The sequence below is a fragment of the Suillus subalutaceus genome, assembly GCF_016647625.1.
Source record: "Suillus subalutaceus strain FC151 chromosome Unknown DFJ58scaffold_118, whole genome shotgun sequence".
Classification (NCBI taxonomy): domain Eukaryota; kingdom Fungi; phylum Basidiomycota; class Agaricomycetes; order Boletales; family Suillaceae; genus Suillus; species Suillus subalutaceus.
The window spans coordinates 107,600-130,977 of NW_024540367.1; the positions used below are offsets into that span (position 1 = coordinate 107,600).

At 47.6% G+C, this 23,378-nt stretch overlaps 3 protein-coding genes across 3 annotated transcripts; 1 reads left to right on the forward strand and 2 right to left on the reverse strand.

Annotated features, from left to right (window-relative positions):
* The first annotated feature begins 12,515 nt into the window (after positions 1–12,515).
* On the forward strand, positions 12,516–14,084 carry DFJ58DRAFT_58836 (uncharacterized protein). Its single transcript, XM_041380821.1, has 6 exons — positions 12,516–12,716; positions 12,762–12,985; positions 13,037–13,260; positions 13,313–13,550; positions 13,600–13,767; positions 13,820–14,084. Exons 1-5 carry the CDS (start codon positions 12,630–12,632, stop codon positions 13,691–13,693), a joined length of 867 nt encoding a protein of 288 aa, XP_041239841.1. The 5' UTR covers positions 12,516–12,629; the 3' UTR covers positions 13,694–13,767; positions 13,820–14,084.
* Positions 14,085–14,576: 492 nt separating this feature from the next.
* On the reverse strand, positions 14,577–16,075 carry DFJ58DRAFT_844753 (CHAT domain-containing protein; the record flags this gene model as incomplete). Its single annotated transcript, XM_041393102.1, has 3 exons — positions 14,577–15,095; positions 15,166–15,793; positions 15,939–16,075. The coding sequence occupies 3 exons, from the start codon at positions 16,073–16,075 to the stop codon at positions 14,577–14,579; spliced, it is 1,284 nt and encodes a 427-aa protein (XP_041239842.1).
* Positions 16,076–16,510: 435 nt separating this feature from the next.
* On the reverse strand, positions 16,511–19,971 carry DFJ58DRAFT_732128 (uncharacterized protein; the record flags this gene model as incomplete). Its single annotated transcript, XM_041386141.1, has 8 exons — positions 16,511–16,874; positions 17,956–18,924; positions 18,976–18,998; positions 19,053–19,171; positions 19,225–19,364; positions 19,413–19,563; positions 19,610–19,789; positions 19,845–19,971. 8 exons carry the CDS (start codon positions 19,969–19,971, stop codon positions 16,511–16,513), a joined length of 2,073 nt encoding a protein of 690 aa, XP_041239843.1.
* Positions 19,972–23,378: the final 3,407 nt, after the last annotated feature.

Here is a 23,378-nt window from a genome sequence, read left to right on the forward strand (position 1 = left end):
TGCCTGAAGCACCAGTTGTAGACCGTAGACAATACCACCATCAGTGCGCTCAAAGTACCTCAGCAATGCAATCAATGGTACTCTTCCCTCCCGAAGACCGATTGGTTGAAGAAACCTTTGTGATTTTGTGTTCCTTCTCCTCAGGAATAGTGATCGCAGGCAACTGTTGTCCCCGGGCGCTGACTATTCCAGAGTTAACGTTCAGAAGTGATGATGAGTCGATCACTCCTGCATACATGCTTGCGCATTGGATCATGTTGGTGATGCATCACATCAAGACGAGGGCTGTAAGATGCTCGATGCTGATAAACTCAATTATATTACATGGGAACATAACGACAACCAAGCGCTGGAACAAAGCGTAATCTAGTCTGCCCGTGTCTAAGACAATGATAACTTTAAGCGGCAATAAAGATCAACAGGGAGTAAAATTCGACACTTGATTCCTATCTATCTAACATCTCCATGAGTCAACTATCGCAATAACATCATCATCAAGTAGGGCTAAATGTATTGAATTTAGCAAATGCGAGGGACGGATAGTAAGGATTAGAACTTACGCATCTCGGCAACTCGACCAGTGCGTCCCATGTGCCATGCGGCTCAAATCAAGCTCAGCGCCTCCTCTTGGAATCACGAGTGAAGTCCAAGGATTATAAAATGCATGTCGGGAAGCGGGAGGTACCCAGAAAAGGAGGCGATGATTGGGTCCTACCACCCATCCATCATCGAGCAGCAAGAAAGGGGGCAAATTGGAATCATGATTGGAGATATCCTCAAGGAGGTCAGCGGGGTTGCACAGCGCGTGTTCCAACTTGGAGTTAGATGAGAAGGAAATGAAGTGATGGTTCCAAGTAATGGGCGACACGATGGGATGCTCCTGTGTGTGAGGGGTAGTGCAACTTCTATCCGGAGAGAATGCGGATGAATTTACCTCAGTGTACTCCTGACGTGCCTGTCCAGATGCTACATCCCACAGCCGCACAGTCTTATCCCCCGAACCAGACGCAATGCGAGTACCATCTGGCGAGAACGGAACTGAAGTGACTACTAGAGTGTGCCCCTGCAAGGGCTCACCCAATGGCTGTCTGGTAGCTGCATCCCACAGTCGCACAGTGTTATCCGCCGAACCAGACGCGATCCGAGTACTATCCGGTGAGAACGAGACTGACCAAACCGGTTCAGTGTGCCCCTGCAAGGGCTCACCTAATGGCTGTCTCGTCGATGCATCCCACAGTCGCACCGTCTTATCAAAAGAACCAGACGCGATGAGAGTACCATCCGGTGAGAAAGAGACTGACATAACATCTGCAGTGTGCCCCTGACAGGGTTCGCCCGATGGCTGTCCGGTCGCTGCATCCCACAGACGCACAGTTTTATCTCCCGAACCAGACGCGATTCGAGTACCATCTGGTGAGAAAGAGACTGACGAAACTGGTTCAGTGTGCCCCTGCAGGGGCTCACCTAATGGCCGTCCTGTCGCTGCGTCCCAAAGACGCACAGTCTTATCTTGCGAACCAGAAACGATGCGAGTACCGTCCGGTGAAAACGAGACTGACCAAACCGGTTCAGTGTGCCCCTGCAGAGGCTCACCTAATGGCTGTCCCGTCGCTACATCCCACAGCCGCACAGTGTTATCCTTCGAACCAGACGCGATGCGAGTACCATCCGGTGAGAATGAGACTGACGAAACTATATCAGTGTGCCCCTGCAAGGGCTCACCCAATGGCTGTCCGGTCACTGCGTCCCACAGACGCACAGTCTTATCTCCTGAACCAGACGCGATTCGAGTACCATCTGGTGAGAACGAGATTGAATTGACCGCTACCGTGTGCTCCTGCAAGGGCTGACCCAATGGCCGACCCATCACTGCATCCCACAGCCGCACGGTCGTATCATTTGAACCAGATGCGATCCGAGTACCATCCGGTGAGAATGAGACTGACCAAATCCCTAGAGCGTGCCCCTGCAAAGGCTCACCCAGTGGCTGACCCGTCGCTGCATCCCACAGCCGCACAGTGTTATCCGCCGAACCAGATGCGAGGCGAGTACCATCCGGTGAGAAAGAGACTGACAGAACATATCCAGTGTGCCCCTTCAAGGGCTCACCCAATGGCTGTCCGGTTGCTGCATCCCATAACCGCATACTCTTATCCTCCGAGCCAGATGCGATGCGAGTACCGTCCGGTGAGAACAAGACTGACCAAACCGGTTCAGTGTGCCCCTGCAAGGGCTCACCTAATGGCTGTCTCGTCGATGCATCCCACAGTCGCACCGTCTTATCAGAAGAACCAGACGCGATGAGAGTACCATCTGGTGAGAACGAGACTGACCAAACTGGTTCAGTGTGCCCCTGCAAGGGCTCACCCAATGACTGTCCCGTCACTGTATCCCACAATCGCACAGTCTTATCTACCGAACCTGACGCGATTCGAGTACCATCCGGTGAGAATGAAATTGAATTGACCGCTAGAGTGTGCCCCTGCAAGGGCTCACCCAATGGCTGACCCGTTGCTGCGTCCCATAGCCGCACAGTCTTATCCCACGAACCAGATGCAATGCGAGTACCATCTGGTGAGAATGAGACTGATGAAACCGGTCCGGTGTGCCCCTGCAAGGGCTTACCCAATGGCTGTCCCGTCGCCGCATCCCACAATCGCACGGTGTTATTGAAAGAACCAAACGCGATGCGAGTACCATCCGGTGAGAACACGACTGACTTGACCGCAGCATACCCGTTGATCACGATCTGGTCAGCGGTCCAGTTCAAATGACGTCCGGATGCCAGACGAAGGTTGTTCGGAAACCTTGCGGTAAATTTGGTAGCCATGGTAGAGTTGATGGGTGAGAATGGTAGCGCTGATAAATACAGATGCGGCGTGCTCTGCCGAATCATGATGCCAAACACTTGTAAGAATCTTTGCACATCCATTGTGGTGGACCGCACATCTTCATATCCAGAATGGCCCTGTGGTTGATTGTAAGATGTTCATTCGACGCTGCCTGGTAGGCAGGTGCTCACCTGCAGCCACTGAGTAATAAGTGGAAGATTGATTATTGCACCCCTGGTTGCATTGCAAAGGCCGAGCATCTCAACCCAGAAGAGTAGTCGCTCGTTGTCGAAGAATGATTTTACTGCGTTAGCGAGTTCTGAGTCGAAGTTCGATGCTGATACGTGCGTAGCCCAAAGTAGACAGGAATAGAACAGATGTGGGGGAATGGATGTTTTCGCTCGTTGAGGCAGCTCCGTGTCTTCGACATTAAGGAGGTATGACGACTTCAAATCACAAATATTGAAGCGAAGGTCATGTTCCATCACCCGTAGTGACGCGAATGCAAGGTCGCGTTGTTGCGCCTTCGTTTTCTCGACGAAGAAGTCTCCACTGGACGATTCGTCCGTCAGGAATTCTTGAAAGGTCGCATGAAGGGGTTGGATGGGGGTATGTGAGTCGGTGGTGCCACTGAGGAGGGCACCCATGCGTTTTATCACTACGTCTATGTTGTAATGGTCGTGCTTCTCCGGGAAATGGTCCCGCATCGCTTGAAGTGAAACTAAAGGAAGGGGTACGGCTGTGGCAAGTATTTGTCCCATCACGGAACGAAATCTCGCTATCGCTTGCTGGTATTGGGCTTTTGTATACTTATCCCTTGGCGTAATTTCTCCTAAAATGAGCCGATACATATCATACAACAAGTTTTTCCGCTCCCCAGGATTGTGGTCCACGACAGCATTGAAGCAGTCCATTGTGGATAAGCCAGAATATGGTTCCTTGATGTATTCGCACGCAAGACGTGCCCACTCGAAGAGTCCGTCGGCTTTCACAGCGAGGTCTGCAAGATGTGTATCCCGAAATTCTGAGAGCTCTTTCAGCTCCTCAGATACGAAAGCGTGAATGTCGCGCTTCACGACTTCTGGTGGGATAGCGTCCATGGACAACCGTAGAATATGATCAGCACCTTCAAACTCCTTTTCGATATCGGCAAGCGGGCGAGAGGTGACAAGAATCCGAAAGTTGGAAGGGAGTTCCGTGATTTGTGGAATTTTGTTGTCCTGAAGTCTACCGGCAAGTATGCGGAGGAGGTTACGCCGCGTCTCCACTCCGCCACTCTCATCCAGTGCTTCAATGACGATCAAGACAGGCCCCACACTCGACGCAGAGAACTTCTTTAGCGGTTCCATGAGAAGCTTGCGCCACTGCTGGATAATGTCCGTCGTGTTCTTCAGTGAGGTTGCATCCTTGACTGCATCCGCTAACGCTCGTTTCATCCCCGGATCACGATCAGCAAGGTCGCGCGCGATGGTGGAGAAAATCTTTTCATGGCGATGGTCTGCTTCTCTCTGCCGATCGAAACAAAAACATGAACCAAGGCCTCCTGTTTCATTGAACCAGTTGGCAATCGTGTGGGCGATGGCTGATTTGCCCTTGCCTGCAGGGCCGGATAGCCACATTACACGCGGAACGGAATCTCCACTGCTGTTGATCCACTCGGTGATTTCAGACAGAATGCCCGTGCGAGTGCCTGACAGACATTGCTTCGCAGTATCTAGTCCCGCGCCCGCTGCATAAGTCATGCCACTGAGATCGAGTGTTTCACCTTGAAGGATATGAGTACATCTAAAATCAGAGGCACGTATGAATCCTTACCCGCAGAGTGGACAAAGATAGCTACGTTCCGATCAACCTGGTCCCGGAATTGTTGCATGAGGGCATCCAAGGCGTCGTTGTACCGTTTGATGATGTCATCCGTTTCCGCGACGATGTTTTTACCGACTCTCTTCCCTATGATCATAGTGAGTATAAGATTCATGTGCGAAATGCAATAGCCCGACAACTCACAAAAGCTCTTAGTCTCCGAGTAATCCCTGATGAAACGGGCACACTCGAGAGTCTGCTGAGCAATCTTTCCAACGATACCGCGCATCGATTCAATTTTTCCAAGGCTGTCATCTTGAGCCATGAAGCGGTAAACTTCAACCAACTTCTTGAGAAGACTATCGATCGATTTGTCGCGCTCTGCTTGAGCGATTATGATCTAGATAGAATTATGACTACTCAGTAGGAGAGTGGACTCCGGAAGAAACCGAACGTACTTTGGATGCAACAGACAGCACACCCAGCGCCATCTTTGCGTACGGATGTACCTATACAACTTGATCAGTTCGCTTCCAGTAAAAAAGAATGACCTATACATTTGCGATTTTCTCGATGACAGTGTCGATCACCTTTAGGGGTTGGAGATAAGTCGTGTCAAAATCATCCGCGACAGCGAGAGCTGCTGGGGCATTGACGGCGGCGGATGCCACAGAAGTCGCAGGTCTCCCAAGTAATCCCATGCTTTGCGTACCATCACGGGCACCCTGAAGTTCAGCATCAACCAATCTGGGATCACAACCCTCCTCCTTGTCAGAAGGAGCAGCGTGAGCCTGCGAGACCGCCGAAATTAGAGAAGACAGACAAGGTATTTGACGAAAATACCTGCGAAACAGGCTCTCTGGACAGCCCTTGGTTCATGGAGTCGCTAGGAATATCAGCTGTGGTGGGATGCTCGTCACCGGTGGAAGGATGCGGATGTGATGTGTCCTGAGAGCCTCTGATGAAAAAACTGAAGGAGTAGGATTACGATTTCGAACACCTACCTCGATATTCTGATTCGACGAAGCACTTTGAAGGTCGGTATTCTCATTCTGAACCGCAGAGATGCGGTTGCGGGAACACTTGAAGCGTTGCTGCACAATGCCAGCCCATATTCAGATCAAGGACGCTAACAAGTCAGCAATCTACTCACAGAAATTTTCTTGGTGATGCGTTTCGTAAATTTCCGCATGGCCTGACGGATTCGATTGTGGGGTCGGCTCTGGACGAAGAAAGCGTCAGATGCAGAGATGAATTTCATGAGCGCTCATCCACAGTGAGTGAGCCCACAAGACCACGTACCAAATTTTCACGAACGATTGCTTAGCGGGTTTCTGGAGGAGGATCTGGCCTATTGTCTTCACTCAGCACGAGTGGTCAATTAGTGCGAGCGAAATGGAGGTGCAAGAAGTATGAGAGAAGGGAGAAGGACCTCTGCGAGCTAAATACCCTTGACCACAAGGCTTGAAGCGTGTCCAATACATCGACTTGATTCTTGAACCGCTGTTATAATTATCGGCCATGGGATTGCGGAAAGGTGCAGAAAGGCGCAGGGCAAGAGATCTAGACAACCCTTTAACAACCCTATCACAGAAAATGACGGAAATTGATCAAAATGCATAGAGCATTTGAATGATAGTGCACGATTGATTCCAGCATGCCACACGAAGTAAGCACAGCCAAAATGCAAGATTCTTGTTCGGTCCACGTTCAGAATGTTCTGAGTGGGTGTCACTTCATATATCCATATGTACAGCATGAGCTCAAGCTTAGCTTGAAGCTTGAAGATTATATTGAAGATTGACTAGGACGATCTGAACTGAGCATGATGTTGCTTAGTAAGCATTCATTGACGCTGCTTACTGTCACGTCCCAATTAATATTAATGTTCCAAGATGTTCCAACGTTCCAATACTCAGATCTCAGATGCGTACCATTCACCCTGTACCCATGGATGACTTCCTGTTCCTGTAGTGAGGATCTCAATGATGGCGATTCCTCGAGGTGAGTCGAATCAATTAAGTTCCTTTTCGCTCAAGTCATGGTTCAAATGTTCAAGTTGGCTTTCAAGGCTGTCAAGCTGTCAGCATCACAGCATACTCAGTTTCGACGCGTCTTGGCCCACCCCATTAACCGTCGGACCCAGATAACAAAGCCCTGTCTCAGCTTGTCGGTGCGTCGAATGACGTCGATTAAATATCCCCGTTATCACTCACGCCTGGCAGATGTCTCTGTATTTAGCTTGACCCTCTTCTTCAGGCCATCAAAACGTGTCTGTCCACCCTCCAGACTTCCGTGCTCCACATGTCTGCATTCATGTGAATCGACTTACTATATCCTTCTATCATCGTGGCAACCACCCATCGATCTCGCAGGCATTATTCCTCCCTCAAATCTCTAGCGCTTGTCTAGAATTAGCAGAAAGATGCGGTCCTCCTGAGTAGTGAGTTTGATTTATTGCCGTTGCTTCACAGCTTGGCTCATGTTTTTCACATTCATCGTCTCAGTCAAATACGAAGACTCTTCACTTTGGCACGCCTATGCATGGCTTATCAGTCGACATGTCCTGTTCGCGTGCGGCATTAATATTACCTTCTTTGACTTGCTATTTTCGAAGCATCTTAGTCACCGCGTACCACGCACTCATACAATAGACCGGTGCATACTAGACAGATGGGAACAAGTCATGAGCGAATTATGCGAGGATGGTATTGGCAGCTTATGACGCAGTTATAGGTATATTGTCTCATACTTCACATCCAGAGGCCTGCCGACAATGTCCTATGCTGTTTCATGCTATCCTGCGAATTCATGTACACACGCAATGGGCTGTTTGTGATCCGCACCGAGGGGCAGAAACCCTCTGCTCAGTATCATGCGTGTCGCCCCTAGATATCCGGAAAGTACACTCAACCTCAACAGTTAGTAGAACAACATTCTTCGAGGCAAATCGTCTTTCAGAGGAGCTGAATTTTGCAATTTCAAACAAGGGAAGCAGCGGTTGTGATGCGCGGTGTGCAGTTGACACGAACTACCTAAGCCTACATGGTAGTGACGTGCAACGTGTTAGTACTGACTGATTGCTGCCAAAAAGAGCGAGAAGGACCCCTTCTGCATATCCCTTGACCAACTTAATGATGGTACCTGAAGGAAGCTCGTTGTCTTTCATCATATTCAGCCGTTGACAGGGCTGGCTGCACCAGCCGCAACCTCGCGCTGCAAATTCATGCATGAGACTTTGCAGACCGCAATAGGAATCAAGCTAGCGCACCTCTTTACCCTTTGCAAGAAACGTCAACTATGGGAGGCGGTGCATGTCCTACATGAACTAGCAACCAGATTAATTGGCGATATAGGGGGTGTCAGAAGGTGGTAGATGCTGTGACAGAGAAGTGGGGTGTACCAGTGTGCGTCAAAACTGAAAATACATAAGTGATGATGATAATCGCAAGAAAAGACGCTCTCACATTCTCACGGGCACTTGAATGCGTCTGAATTGTGGCCTATCTCGAGGGAGGGGGTTCAAGGTTAGGGTGTAACAGGGAACTGTAGGATGACTGTGGAGTCAATTACCGAGAGAACAAGATAAAGACACGCACATCTAGATGGTCGCCAGGTTGATCGTCGATCGCATAAACAGAAGGGACTGCTTTAATTTGAGGTGATAAGCGCAGGAGCTTGCACAGGCAGAGAACAAAAATAAACGCTGCAGGTCTATTGTAAGCAGATGTTTTGGGGGCACAGGGTGAAGGATCATACGAAATGAATCATCGCCATGTTAGACTACAATAACTATTCTTGTCAGCACAGTGGAGAATGAACTGGTGTCGTACTTCAAGTAAATGCTCGAAGGTTCGGTCGATCTTCAAGAGAATATCAGTGCCCAGAAGATGTATAATGGATAAACACACACCTGGTGAGCTTCGCTTATCGCGCAGGCCCAACCTGAGCAAGGACGTCAGGTACCGCAGAGTGACGCATATGTGGATGTCCAGCCATGAGTAGTTGCCAGTGTCCAAGCTCAATATCCATGTCTATGACCCGGTCGCTAGTCGTGTGTTTTTCGCAGAAATGTCGATGCAGCTGATCATCTGTGAGTTGCATTGAAACGATTCTTGTCTCAACCTCTGCAGGCTTTGAGCTCAGGCCGCCATAATAATAAAAACTCCACCAACAGCGATAACTTGTCCCTTCACCCCAAATGTGCACAACTTCGTCAAGCTACATATAAACCCGCCTGAAGATCCTACCGCCGAACGGTCTTGTCATGTCAGGTCCACTGAACGTTTGTCGGCCATCCAGAGAGTAGGATGGGGATCGAACATTCCTTTGCTGAGCCTCCAAGTTCCTAAAGGGTGTCAGAATCATCTTGGTTGCTGGAGTGGGAGATTGCGTCGATCGTCTGGAGTTGTGAGGACTCAGGTAGCAATTTGCAAATGATACGTTCGAAGGAAGCTTGTGTGCTGTACATGTAGGCTGTAAGCTAATTATATATTCTTGTCGGAGTCGAAGTACTTACTTCCCGACTGGGAAGGGTTATTACCCTACCGCTGTATAAAGTCCATCTTTATAGAAGGAGGCTCTGGAACGCTAGCTCTGCCTTGTCTTACAGGTGCGAACCCTATGTATTATCACCTATTATTACTGTCGTTACATGGGAATCACAGGTGATGCTGTACGCATCAAGTACACATCGGTTGTCATTCTGGCACTTTCTTGCCTGGAATGTCCATGTCAGCTCCAAGAACTCCCTCCTGGAACATTCTAGAATATGGACTTCGCTACATACACTGCTACTACGTACAGCTCTCCCAGTCAAGTTCCAAGTGAAGGCCACGGACGTTCAATCATCTCCCCGTTGGTATTCTACCGCTGCAGGAAGCTTCCGTCCTCCCTCGCAATTATCTTCCTGTCCTGTGAACCACATCTGCCAGAATATACGCTATGAATGACAAATCAGGTCGAAGTCGACTGACATCTTTTTCTAGCTGGTGAGCACCCTTGCTATCTACTGACGTCAGTGATGAATTATAACTTCTTCAAAGCTTGATGCATTGTACTATGCATCAACCGAGTTCAAGCCCCACTCTGTCATCAACGTTGCCACTCTCATCGGGTATGTATTGATCATTCACACTTCTTCAACCTGAATTTATTATTGATAGGGCTATGGAAGTCGCGCTGGGTGAGATTTACACTGGCGTTTTCACTGTTCGTTATTTCATCACTACCCGCCGACACGCCGTTGACTGAACTCTTGTATTAGACCTCCGATGTCCTCTGGGACCGACCGAGTGTTGCCGGAGAAAGCGAGTACGATCGCTTCTGGCGCATGTCCCTCAACGAGGATTATGGCCCACAGATCTACTGATATAACGCTGACTTGTACAACGTCGGTCATCTATCTTCACGTTAGTCTTGCTTGAACTTGACATTGTCTTTTGTTTTTCAGGCTGGCGGGAAACCAACAAGTTCATGCACCGCTGCATTGTTCCTTAAGGCGTTCGTAGATGGCATCGAGGCCAAGGATAGATAGGAACCCTCTGTCCGATGGGCTCACCTTGATATTGCTGGGACTATGGAGGTAGGAGCTTGTCGCTTGGGAAATCAAATGTAGGACGTATTCCATGAGCGCAAGTGCGATCCAAACAATGGCGTTGTTCGCAGTGTGTCCTTATCATGACTGCCTCTCCATTATTAGTTCTGATCACTGATGATTTCCTTGTAGTTCACGCGCCCAACGCCATACCAAGAGAAAGGAATGACTGGACGTTCTGTTTGGTAAGTCATTTCAAACAAGATTTGGGTGATACATTTTCATAGGGTCATTCAGTGCATTGGCCGAATTTGTTAGATGTCTCTCGAGCCAAGGATGAGATGTGCAGAGATGCGCATTGTGCACTACGCTAGGCCTCCATTTTGCGCGTTTGAAAAACGTCAATGACCTTAACAGTGAAATCTGTGTGCGTAGTAGGATAGAATATTTGATCGAATGATTACTTGATTTGTGGGACTATGCCTGAATCACCAGTATATTTGACAGCATGGTCATGTAAAGCGTGGACGACACCACCGACAATATTCGCTCAAAGTATTCAGCATGCAACGCTGATCAGTGTTGTGGTGTTCTTCCCTCCTGGAGACCGATTGATCGAAGAAACCCGGGTAATTGTTTGTTCCTTGCCTTCAGGAATAGTCGTGGCAGGCAACTATTGTCCCTGGGCTTTGAATATTCTGTCAGAGTTCAAATGAAGTTCGATCACTCCTGCATACATGCATACACATTGAATCACTTTGGGTGCTACATCATATAAAGACGAGGGCGCCCTGTAAGATGCTCGATGTTGATAGACTCGATTATATGGGAATGTAACGACAACTTTGAACTGAGCGCTGGAACAGAGTGTACCCTAGTCTGGCCATGTCTAAGACGGTGACAACGTTGAGCGGCAATTAAGATCAAGAGGGAGTGAAATTCGACACTTGATTCATATATATATATCTAACATCGACTACTGCAAGCACATCATCGCGAAGTACGGCTAGATGCCTTGAATTCAGCAAATGCGAGGGATGAATATTAAAAACTAAGAACTTACACATCTCGGCAACTTGACCAGTGCATCTCATGTGACATGCGGCTCAAATCAAGCTCGACGCCTCCTCTTGGGATCACCGATGAAGTCCGAGGAGTATAAAATGCATGTCGAGAACCGGGAGGTGCCCAGAAAAGGAGTCGACGATTGGGTCCCATCATCCACCCATCAACATGCAGCAAGAAAAGGGTCAAATTGGAATCACGATGAGAGATACCCTCAAAGAGGTCAGCAGGGTTGCACAGCACATGTTCCAACTTGGAGCTAAATGAAGTGTTGGATCTAAGTGTTGGGCGATTTGGTGGGATGCTCCTGTGTCCGAGGGGCAGTGCAACCTGTATCCAGAAAGAAAGAATTTGCTTCGGTGTACTCCACACATGCCCATCCAGATGCTGCATCCCACAGCCGCAGTCTTATCTGCTGAACCAGACGTGATGCGAGCACCATCCGGTGAGAACACAACTGACTAGACCCACTCGGGATGCCTGCTTATCACGATCTGGCCAGCCGTCCAATTCAAATGATGTCCGCAAGCCAGGCAAGCCATGCAAAGGTTGTTTGGACTCGCGCTAAGATGTAGTCAATGAATGATATTGCATTGCAGGTTTGATCAGGTCATGATGACTTATCTGAGTCTCACTGCAGGCTCCACGGTACGCAGATCAAAGTCAACACGAGGCAGAAGCCACAGCAATAACACGCGTTGAAGGAACGTCACAGAAAAAAGTCGAACGCAGATTAGGTTCTTGATCAAAACATCCATTCGAACGAGGCGACGAACAGTAACTGGAAGTTTGTAGCACCCTGGACCTGTTATGACTCCGAGTGCACAGTCACTTACCCTTAAGCTTCAACCTTCTGCACTTCCACAGCCCCCATGCTCCAAGGGCAACATCCTGCAATCTCTCACTACCGCAGTGCAAGTTTGATGTTATTGATGCTCGGACTTGTTGTTAGAGGCAATTCTGGCAAACGAGTTAGCTTGGAGTCATAACAGGGTACTACAAAGTTCAAACTCCCAGTATTTACTATTCAATTTCGTCGCCTCATTTGATAATAAATCGAGAACTTAATCTGCATTCGTCTGCAACATTCACGGCGATTCGAAAGAAAAACATTGCACTGGATGTAGGGACATCTTGTAATGGAAACCATGAGGATAATCAGTAAACGCTCATCACACTGCCGTTCTTCTGCGTGTTATTGCTGCGGCTTCTTTCTCATGTTGACTTTGATTTGCGTACCGTGGAGCCTGCAATGAGACTCAGATAAGTGATCATGACTCAGTGATCAAACCTGTTATTCATTGATCACACCTTAGCGCCAGTTAAAAGGTTTATAAGGAGGTCTATGCTACCCATGGTCCCCTAGAATTTTCCTGCTTTCCAATATCGTTGCGATGAAGTACGAGTCACGGAAGTTCATCGACCTCATTCAGCGAGCTACATCTAAGTGGGCCAATTGGGACCCGCCAAAAAATATCGCAGTATGTAAAGACACTTCTTGATTTCAACTAACCTGACAAACACAGGTGGGCGATTATGGAACTATCATCAATGAAACTGGAGAATTTGATTGGGAAGGAAACATATACAGCCCGCATGTCCAGGAACAGCTTAAATTGTCCAAGTACAAACTCAACATCAACCTGGCCGATCCAGAACTACGCCCGAATGAACAGGAAACAGGCAACAACCACTTTATCGTCAAATCGTGGGGTGTCGCCACTAAGGAAATCAATGCCTCTGCTGATGTGTAGGCGCTACAAAATGCAGTGTTTGGTTCATATATCTGACCATTTTGCAGCGCTGTGCTGGGTGTAGTAAATGTTGCCCTCAAGCTCGATTTGCAGTTTGATGGTAACAAACCAGGAGCTGTGTTGGTCATGCACAAGCCAAGATACAGTAGCCTTCCTCACGACGAGCGCCTCACCAGGCTGCTCAAGTCCATGCCTGGTGTCCTCAAAGGGAAGTACATCGTCACCGAAGTGATATCCTGCGCAGCATATATGATGCATCTGTCTGACCAAAGTAAGTCTGGTATGTGCGAATTCAATTTCTGCACTGTTCACACTTGGCATAGAAGAAGAAAAGTTTTCTGTGACACTTGAAGCCGTCGGGCCTGTTACACCAGGTATCAACACTGGAGGAACAGCCAGTTTCACCTGGTCTTCAGAAGCTGCTTATGGCCTTTCCCGTAAAGGATGCGACCTGGGTGTAAAATACATGCCGTTATACAGGCTGAAAATTCCTCGTCCCAAGTTCTGGGAGTGGCCTTCCAGTCACCGCGGAGATGAGAAGATTAATGATGTGATCAACAGGTAAGTTTAAATCGTCTCGTGGCTCAACAGTGCAATAACCTCCTTGCAGGCGGGAGGATGTCGACCCACCTTGGGGCCCCCTCGACAATGAGGGAGAAGAGCATGAATTCTATGATGCAGTACGTTATCGATGTTTTTATTAGAACCTGGCTTGATTTGTCTCTCTCCAACAGGAGATGCATGGTGACTTCAGCGTTTTCAATGATGGTTATCCTGAGTAAGTGTTACTCCTGCACAAACCTCGCATATATCTCAAGTGCCCCTCATAGCAACCACGACGATGACAACTACTGAACTATGATCATTCACAAATGGTATTACTGCTACACCACTTGAGTTCAAGTGTCCCAATGGCCAAATCATGTAACTTTGTATGTAGACGAGCGACATTAGTGAAAGAGTATTAACACGATAATTCACGTGTTACATGGACAAAGTGCCTTTTCTCCTCAAATCTGAACGTCAGACGACTGCTATTAATGATGTTATGCCAGCGCTAAGCTGATCCGTTCAACTGTGATACATACATGAAACACGTAGACGATATATAGTCAAGTTATCCGAATTTGAACTTGCATAGGCATCTCATTTATGGTAATAAACAATTCTCCATATTCCCGTCAGCCTGCTCGTGTTCAACTAAGTCGTGCATGATTATTGCAGTTTTCTTCTTTGAAGCATCAGAGACGAACAAGATTCCGAATTTGATGATATTTTTGCTGATCGTTGTTCCCCCACTCTTGAGCAGCAAATGTCATTCCACAACAATTATACGAATTTGAACTTCATTCTTACCCACCAGTGCATCTTAGGGGCAGTTACCTGTGGTTCCGAGACAACACACTGGAAAATACAAATAGAAGTCTACACTGGGTGCACATATCGGGGAGGTATACATTTCCACAGTCTGAAATATAGAAATTTATGTTCTTGGCAACAGACTGCACATAGTCACAGCTTGATGCTACATGCGAAGTCGTCAGATTAACGCGTTAATCAACAGGCTAGGAGTATGCACGAAATCAATCATATGCCAATATGCATGAACACTATGCGCTGCTCCAGGGGCATGTCCTTGTCGCAAGCCAACGACTGGACCGCTTTGTGCAACACTCGGGCAGCTCGCTTGGAATTCATCTTGCCATCCCCGCACAAGTTTTTGTAGAATGCCTGGACTAAGCGCTGCACAGTACTGTCATTGACCTTCCATAATGTCCCAACGATGCTCTTAACACCAGCGAATTGCAGGCCAGCCGCTAGGTGTATCACTTCGTCAGGAGTATCACGGTCACCGACTGCGGTATCACAGGCAGAAAGAAATGTAAATTCATGCCGAGACAGATCTGTTTGTGTGATATCCAGGAGTGAAAGCGGCTGATCTCGCATGAGAAAGGCCGAATTGAAGGGGTCCTCATATTTCTGTGTCCCGTGACACGAAAAATGGAGCCAAGTATTCTCTTCGCAGGCGTGCGCAGTGCCCTCGATTTCGTTGCATCGACGCTCGTTATCTTGGTGAAGGAAACAGTCGGGGGAGGTGGTAAAAGACTCCGCACTAATTTCAGTTCAGGCTCCACACATTCCTAAAGTGTATAAGGACCGGCTGGGCGATCCTGACCTGATAGGCAGCAAAGGACACTGATAGAGATCTGTCATGTCTGCGAGCCTTTATCAATGCGGTAAGCGATGGCGTGTATGAAGAGACGTAGAACTGTGAAAGGAACTGTCCATCTTTCCAGTACTGGCCTGCAGTGTGCACCGGCAGGAAATTGAAGACAGACGTCAGGGCACCACCATATTCGGGAGCTGGTCGTGCAAATCCGCTCAGATTTTCGATGACCAGGCGGACGACATCATCCCACAACTCCGTCAAGGCTGTTGTCAAGGCTGGTGTACTTCTGCGTTGGAGTCTGGCTGCCAATGCCTGGAGTTTCTTAAGATCGGTGGGGAGTGGAATCTTAGTGGGAGGTTGCTTGTGCGGGATAATAATGGCATCACAAGACAACTCGCTTGCAATGAGCACAATGATAGGCCCATCACAAGCTGCATCTTGAAGATCGGAGAATAAGGGGGGGAGGAGGAAGCGAGAATAGCCCTCAATCTTCCGAATCTCTTCTACAGCTCCATTCCAGTCCTTCACTAAACGTCTGTACCGGGTTTCTTCTGCTTCTACATCAACTATTGGGGTCGCTTCTCGATCGTTCACAGGAGGTTTATCAAGGAATGGAGCTAAGGTCTCTGAATTTCTTCACCAGGGCCGCTGCGTGATCGCTGCATGTCTGGAGGCTGTTGAGAGGCGTGTGGAGTCGTGTCATCTGTGTCCAGATGATAGTCCTCCCTCGTTCCAACAACTCAATAGCGTGACACACGTCACCACCACGAAGAGCACACGATGCAGCTTCCACAGCAAGTGTACTTGGGAAGTCCTTCATGATAGTGTGACCAAGACGATACTGAAAGCTGTCGTGGACATGAAAGCGTCCATACGTCCGCATGGAAGTCGCACTAAGCCTCCATCTCAGTACCATGTGGATGTTGACGAGTTATGGTGAACCCACCTCAGGCTTACTCGCAGGCGGAGCCCGCAAGCCTGCAGGAGAACATATTTTTGCGTAGCCGTCGAGATGATGCATGGCAGTATTCATATTGTCACTATCATTCGCCGCGCGCAGGTGCCATCAAGCTCTGAATGATGGAATGATAGATAGACAGTAGCGAGCGACTCATGGACATGCAATTGGACAGGATCATGTTGCATCAACAGAGCCGATGCCACAGTGTAGGTTCTCTCGTGACTCGTCGAGGTCGTCTCTATTGGCCGCGAATGTGTAAAGCGGGTGGAGAGTTTCATCAGCAAGGTTGATTAATGACGACGACCGATCTGTGTGACAGACCGGGTGCAAAAAGCCAGTGCTTCCTGTGAAGTGGCGATAAGCCGGAGATCCAAGTCTTCGTACATTGCCTCAGTGATCAAAGTGGAAGGAGAGTTGATTCGCAAGGTTATTTAATAACCCAGACTGATCTATGTGACCGATCGGACACAAAGCAAGCACTTCTGTCTGAAATGCGATAGCCTGATCCAAGTCTTCGTCATTGCCTCCGTGGTGGAAGCGGATAGAGAGTTGAGTCGCAAGGTTATTTAATGACTTGGACCGATCTGTGTGACCGACCGGGTGCAAAGTCAGCGCTTCCCTGCAAAGTGAGATGGTCTGATCCAAGTCTTCACCATTACCTCGGTGCTCAAAGCGGGAGGAGAGTTGAATCCCAAGGTTATTTAATGACTTAAACCGATCTGTGTGACCGACCGGGCACAAAGCCAGCGCTTCCCTGTGAAGTGCAATAGCCTGATCTAAGTCTTTGTCGTTGCCTCAGTGCCGAAAGCGGGAGGAGAGTTCATTCGCAAGGTTATTTAATGACGAGGACCAATTTGCGTGACCGACTGGGCGCAAAGCCAGTGCTTCCCTCTGAAGTGCGATGGCCTGATCCAAGTCTTCATGGTTGCCTCGGTGGCGAAAGCGGAGGCAGAGTTGAGTTGCAAGGTTATTTAATGACGAGGACCGATTTGCGTGACCGACCGGTGTCATGCATGGTATGGAGTTCATACCATGACATATACGAATAGCAGTGTAAAAGGAGATGAGTAGAGGAGTGTACAAAGGATATACTTCCTACTTATGTAAGCTTTGTTTCTATTTATTTAGTTGTATTTGTAGTTTCTGTCTCTTTCCATTATTTGTTTATGTTTATTCAGCCACTTGATTACATCAGTGAGCCACTCAGATATGTTTGTAAGCATGTCATGTGACTGGTAATATTCTGATTTGTAAGGACTTTCCATGACTCATCATGTTTTGTCATGATTCGTCATGCTTTGTAATATTTTACAGTGCTTTGTAATATTTTACTCATGTACTTTAGTAAGCAGCTGATTCAGCACACCAAAAGGCTTGGTTTGTAAGCATAATCTTACCAATCCAGTGATGACTCATTGCTTAGTAAGGATGGTTTCTAAAATGTATATAAGGACTCCATTCTCACATAATATATAAGTTTTTCCCCTTCCATTCTTTTCCCAAACCGTGTGGGAACGTAGGAATTTGAAGTCAGGAGTTTTCCCACTTTCTGTCTCAACACTGTGAGATCATGAAGAAAGTGAAGGCCTACGAGTTGCCTTTGAAAACAATCGTATTCTTTAGTCTAGATTGATTGTATACTATCTTACAGGGATCGCCTATACAATAATCTATCATTTTATACATCGTTTTACGTATTCGTGCCACATTCAGTTCAGAGAGGTCCATATTACCTACTAGGTTTAAGATAGCCTGACAAAATATATACTACTCCTTTACTATCAAGAAGTGATCCAGCAAAGAAGTAATTTATTACCCTTTGGCCACCCACGAACACCACGTTATCAACCGAGAAGTAGAAAATCCGTTGACTGTGAACTTGAGGAGCTGGCACCTTAGTCTTAAAGAATACAATTGTGATAGTCATTGTATTCTGATCAACATATAAGACCCTCAAGTAAGAAGACACCAGGAATGAAGCCAGCGCTTCCGCATGAAGTACGATAGCCTGGTCCAAGTCTTCGTCGTTGCCTCGGTGCTCAAAGCAGAAGGAGAGTCCATTTGCGAGGTTGTTTAATAACTTGAGATGATCTGTGTGACCGACCGGGCACAAAGCCAGCCCGTCCCTCTGAAGTGCGATGGCTTGATCCAAGTCTTCCTCATTACCTCGGCGTTCGAAGCGAGTTTGCAGCATTACAGCCAGGTTACCTAGCAACTGCCCTTTGCCATGCCCAGTGTTGTAGTACTCCAATGCATCATTATGAAGGGATATCACTTCATCTAAGACATGGAGCTCATCTGCATACAAACAGCACTCTGCTAGACAAGCAAGTTGATTCAGCGATAACAAGAGCATGGATGCACCAGGTCGCTCCTGCCTGAGATCATTTACATCAATGCTCCCAGAAGAACCCAGACTGGCTGTTTCGATTGCAATCAAAGCTGCTCTGTGAATGTGACTGTCGGCGTGGCAGACATTGACAACTTCGCTCAGTAACTGCTCAGCCCAATCAGCATCCATCTGAAATCCCATTTTCGCAAAGCGAGAAAGCAGAGCAATGGCAAGATGGAGCTGGGTGACGGTTCGGTCCAGATGATCTGTGGGACGCAAATCAAGGGCGCCTAGAAAAAGAGAGATAGGTATGTCGAGGTCGAGGTATGTTCCGTTAGCTTGGCAACTAACAAACTTTGCGGTGGCTAGATTGAACAGTGCCGCAGGGCGGTAGGGATGGTCCATGGGGCAGAGATCCGAAGCATGTTCAAAGTGCTCTATGGATTGGTCGAGATCCCTGCTGTTCTGCGTCCTGCGGTATTGTGTGAGAAGACGATGTCCGGCATCCGTCGTTAGTGCTAACGCATCCATATCAGGGGATGTAAGCTACACCATTACCAGCTCTCAGCACCAGAAAGTTAGACTGCATTGATCACTCACGGTAGTCAGGGGACAAAGAACTGTGATTTTGTTTTGATCAGAAAGTTGCTGTTCCACTGTTACAAACAGTGAAGTACACGGGGATACGACTTCCCCCTGCTTGGGCTGAAAGATTATGGCTGTGATACTCATTAACATCTGTCAGGCATTATTTGCAATAGGCCATACTGACGATGCGATTTTTCGCTGCAATCCAGTAATTCTCCGACGGAGGTCTCCAATGTACGGAGGGCTTCACCATGACATAACATGGGACCCAACTCAAATGAGGCATAAACGCTGACCCGAACTTCAGAAGATGGCTCGCATGGCCTAGAGTCTTTCTTAACACCTGTAGGAAAGATGAAATTGAGGACTTACAGAAGTATGGGCTCATTCCATTCGACGACAGCCTGATCTACATGTACAGGTCTGTTACTTGTCTGGCGTTCAGTACCGTCAGCCTTGACCACCACATGGAAGCCAGCGGGGATTCGTCGGAGACCAAGAGCGAGATCAGTTGCGTGAATGGCTTGTAAATCGTCAATACATGCTGAACAGAAATTGATATCACATACCAGTAATGACGACTTGTTGCACTCCAGTGATGCGTGTCTCTCCCGGGCCCTGGGGTTGTTCTGGGTGGCTTTGCTCCTCACCCAAGGCTTGGAGAGTATCCTTAGTGAGTGGGTCTGGCACGGAGTCTGTCGCAAAACGAAATAGCAGAGCAATGACGAAATAAAGTGTCGCAAGAATCGCTTTGGGAAATCATCGGTATGTGCTAAATGAAGATATATGACACATACTATTGACAGGCGACTTGTAGGATTTCACTGATCACATTTGTCTGTCCTAGGTACTGGGGGCGTTCTGGATGGCTCGGCCCCTCTGCCGAGGGTGGAGGGTATTCACCAAAATGACCAGGGATGAAGCTTGGCATATGGGTAAGGGATGAATTCAAACTAACACTTGAGAGTAAGGTGTGTGCTGGAGGAGGTCACGAAAAATGCAGTACCTGTGAGGTCCTGATGGACTATAAAGGAGGAAACTACAGCATGCAGCGCTGATGTAAATAGGACAGAAGCGACTCACAGGACATGATTGAGCCATCCATAGCCTCATTTGCAATGAACATCAGATTTTTATGGTAAGGGTATGTTGTGTGGTGTGATATTGATCGGAGCAGCCGAAATGAAGAGGCTGTGAGGCTCAAGAATTAAGCTTCAAGAAAGGCAGAGCATTCCATACTTTCACAAGAATTTGCGTATTGCGAAGGACTGCCTGAATGTCACCCGGCGCCCTTGACATGGACAGGCTATCCTAAGACAACATGTTGCACGAGAGGAGGCACGGAACTGACAAAAAGGAATGTACATGTTGAACTTACTTTCCCGAAGCATCACGAGCAGTGAGTAGTGTTGTTGGCAGAATGAAATATTTCTGCCAATGGCAATTGCCGGCAGTAGGTCGAAGGTGGTTGGCAGAAGTCGGCAGAATTATGATAACCTAGTACTTGTTCCTACTAACAAACAATAGAAATTTGACATATGGTTGAATGTATCTTGGTGTGCAAGTTGGCAATTACCATGGCCCAAAAACCCAAGGGCCATCATGTCCAAAACATCGTGTCTGACCACTTTTTCCCAGGGAGAAAGTCAAAAACAACTTGAAACACTACTTTTTCAAATGTATCTACTGCTCACATCCATTCAATTGTACCTCACACAGCCGATATCAAGCACTACTTTTCATCTCAGTCTGTTTGAATCACTTCATGCAAGCTATGCATACTTCCTGTACAAGATGGACTCCAAAGCTGGGAAGCCTGTTTGTCGAAAACACGCACATATACCTGTCCTAAACATAGACTCGATGTTGCTTTCGCTGACAAGTTGCAAAAATTGGTTGCTTGGATTCAGCAGACTCTGATGACTAAGACTATCTTGTAGGTCTGGAATCAATGACTGACAAGGAGTTGATGTGAGCAAATTTCAGCAAAGGATTCAAGCGCAAGACATGAGAAGCTGACCAACTGCGAGAAAACGACGGGGCAGGCAATAGTTTGATTGCAGGTGATGTACCAGACATTCTGGATAGCGGCATCATTGACTTGAGCCTGAGTGGGCTAGAGGGTTGACAGAGGTATCATGCGTTGAAGAGATTGATGTACTCAATAAAGGCTCAGAGAGTGCATCAGGGTGGAATATTGATGCACATTTGATGTCAGAAGGTGTAGCCTCGATGTAGTGGTCAAAGCTATTTTTGCCGTAGTAGAAACATAGTGGAAAAGAGCCAAAAACACTCACAATACTTTTTGCTGACTTCTGCCATTCTGCCAATTGCCGTTCTGCCATTTTGCCAATTGCCACGAGGCCAATTCCTTTCTGCCCCCTACACTAGCAGTGAGGCCTAGGCCTTGCAAGCTTGAGGCCTAAGGTTCTGTGAACTTTGAAGTAATTAGTAAGTTACTTTCGATATCAAAATCAACTTCGTCCAAACGGCCGGATCAAACTGTAATGAAAAGGCAGTCTCCCGCATGTGTGCTCAACCGCAAAGCTTCCTGTGCTGCCACAGCTGGAGCGTTGCCAGCAATATCTTTTCATCCGAATCACATTGTATCTCCTCGCTTTTCAGTTACAAATTTGGTTTTCTACACACACTAGCAGACACACATGTGGACTCTCTGGCCAACTCACTCACCATGAATCTTGCAGAAGCCTCGTCCTTTGTACATTCCCTGCAATACGCACCATTGACAAATGTCTAGTTCACCTGCTCAATCAAAGACGACAATCAATGTTAACAGAGTTATTGTTCAAGGGATTGCCAGCTGGTGTGTAAAGATGTAGATGATTATCGAAGAAACAGGTTTCTGCTGACATCAGTTCCAAAGTACCGCTAAATTATTTTTATCAGTGGCGAGTAGCCACAACGTCTGGCACTTTCTAGTGGTCGACCGCCATGTGCCTGGAATGTCCATGTCAGCTCCAAGAACTCCAGCTTATCTGACAATCCGGCAAATCATTATCATCCGTCCTCCCTCCCTAGAACATGGACTTCGCTACATAAACTGCTACTACGTACAGCTCTCCCAGTCAAGTTCCAAGTGAGAGCCACGGACGTTCAATCATCTTCCGGTTGGTATTCTACCGCTGGAAGCTTCCATCCTCCCACCCAATTATCTTCTCATCCTGTGAACCGCATCTGCGTTATGAATGGCAAATCCGCCGAGGTTGACAACTTCTTGTTCTGGCTGGTGGGCACCCTTGCTATCTACTGACGTCGTGATGGATTCTAACTTTCTCAGAGATGCGTTGTACTACGCATCAACCGAGTTCAAGTCCGCACACGGTCATCCGATGTTGCCACTCTCACCGGGTATGTGTTAATCATTCACACTTCTCAGCCTGAATTTATCATTGATATTTCGCGCTGGGTGAGATCTACGCTGGTGTTTTCACGGGTTGCCATCTCATCACTACCCGCCAACATGCCTGTTGACGGAACTCTTGTATTAGACCTGCGATGTCCTTTGGGACCGACTGAGTATTGCCAGGAGAAAGCGAGTACGATTGTTTCTGGTGCATGCCTCTCAACAAGGATTATGGCCCACAGATCTAACGCTGACTTGTGCAACGTCGGTCATCTACGCGTAAGTCTTGCTTGAACTTGACATTGTCCTTTGTTTCTTAGGCTGGCATGAAACCAACAAGTTGATGCACCGCTGCACTGTTCCTTAAGGCATTCGTAGATGGCATTGAGGCCAAGGATGGATAGCCCTTTATCCGATGGGCTCACCTTGATATTGCTGGGACTATGGGGTTAGGAACTTGTCGCTTGGGAAATCAAATGCAGGATGTATGCCATGAGCGCAAGTGCGATCTAAATAATTGTGTTATTCGCAGTGCGTCCTTTATCATGACTGTCTCTCCATTATTAGTTCCGATCACTGATAATTTCATTGTAGTTCACGCGCCCAATGCCATACCAAGAGAAAGGAATGACTGAGTGTACCGTTTGGTAAGTCGTTTTCAATAACTTTTATACATTTATTTAATATCATCATTTAGTGCATTGGTCGAATTTGTTAGATGTCTCTCGAGCCAAGGATGAGATGTGCAGAGAGGTGTATTGCACACTACGCTAATCCTCCATTTTGCGCATTTGCAAAATGTCAATGACGTTAACAGTGAAATCTGTGTGCGCAGTAGGATACAATATTTGATCGAATGATTACTTGATTTGTGTGGACTAACCGTCCGAATGTTTGCAGGGACTATGCCTGAATCACCAGTGTATTCAACAGCATGGTCATGTAAAGCGTAGGCGATGCCACCGACAGTGTGT

Coding starts and splice junctions, on each gene's coding strand:
- DFJ58DRAFT_58836 (XM_041380821.1), top strand. CDS start 12,630: ATGAAGTACGAGTCACGGAAGTTCATCGACCTCATTCAGCGAGCTACA. Junction 12,717..12,761: donor ACCCGCCAAAAAATATCGCA/GTATGTAAAGAC, acceptor TGACAAACACAG/GTGGGCGATTATGGAACTAT. Junction 12,986..13,036: donor ATCAATGCCTCTGCTGATGT/GTAGGCGCTACA, acceptor ACCATTTTGCAG/CGCTGTGCTGGGTGTAGTAA.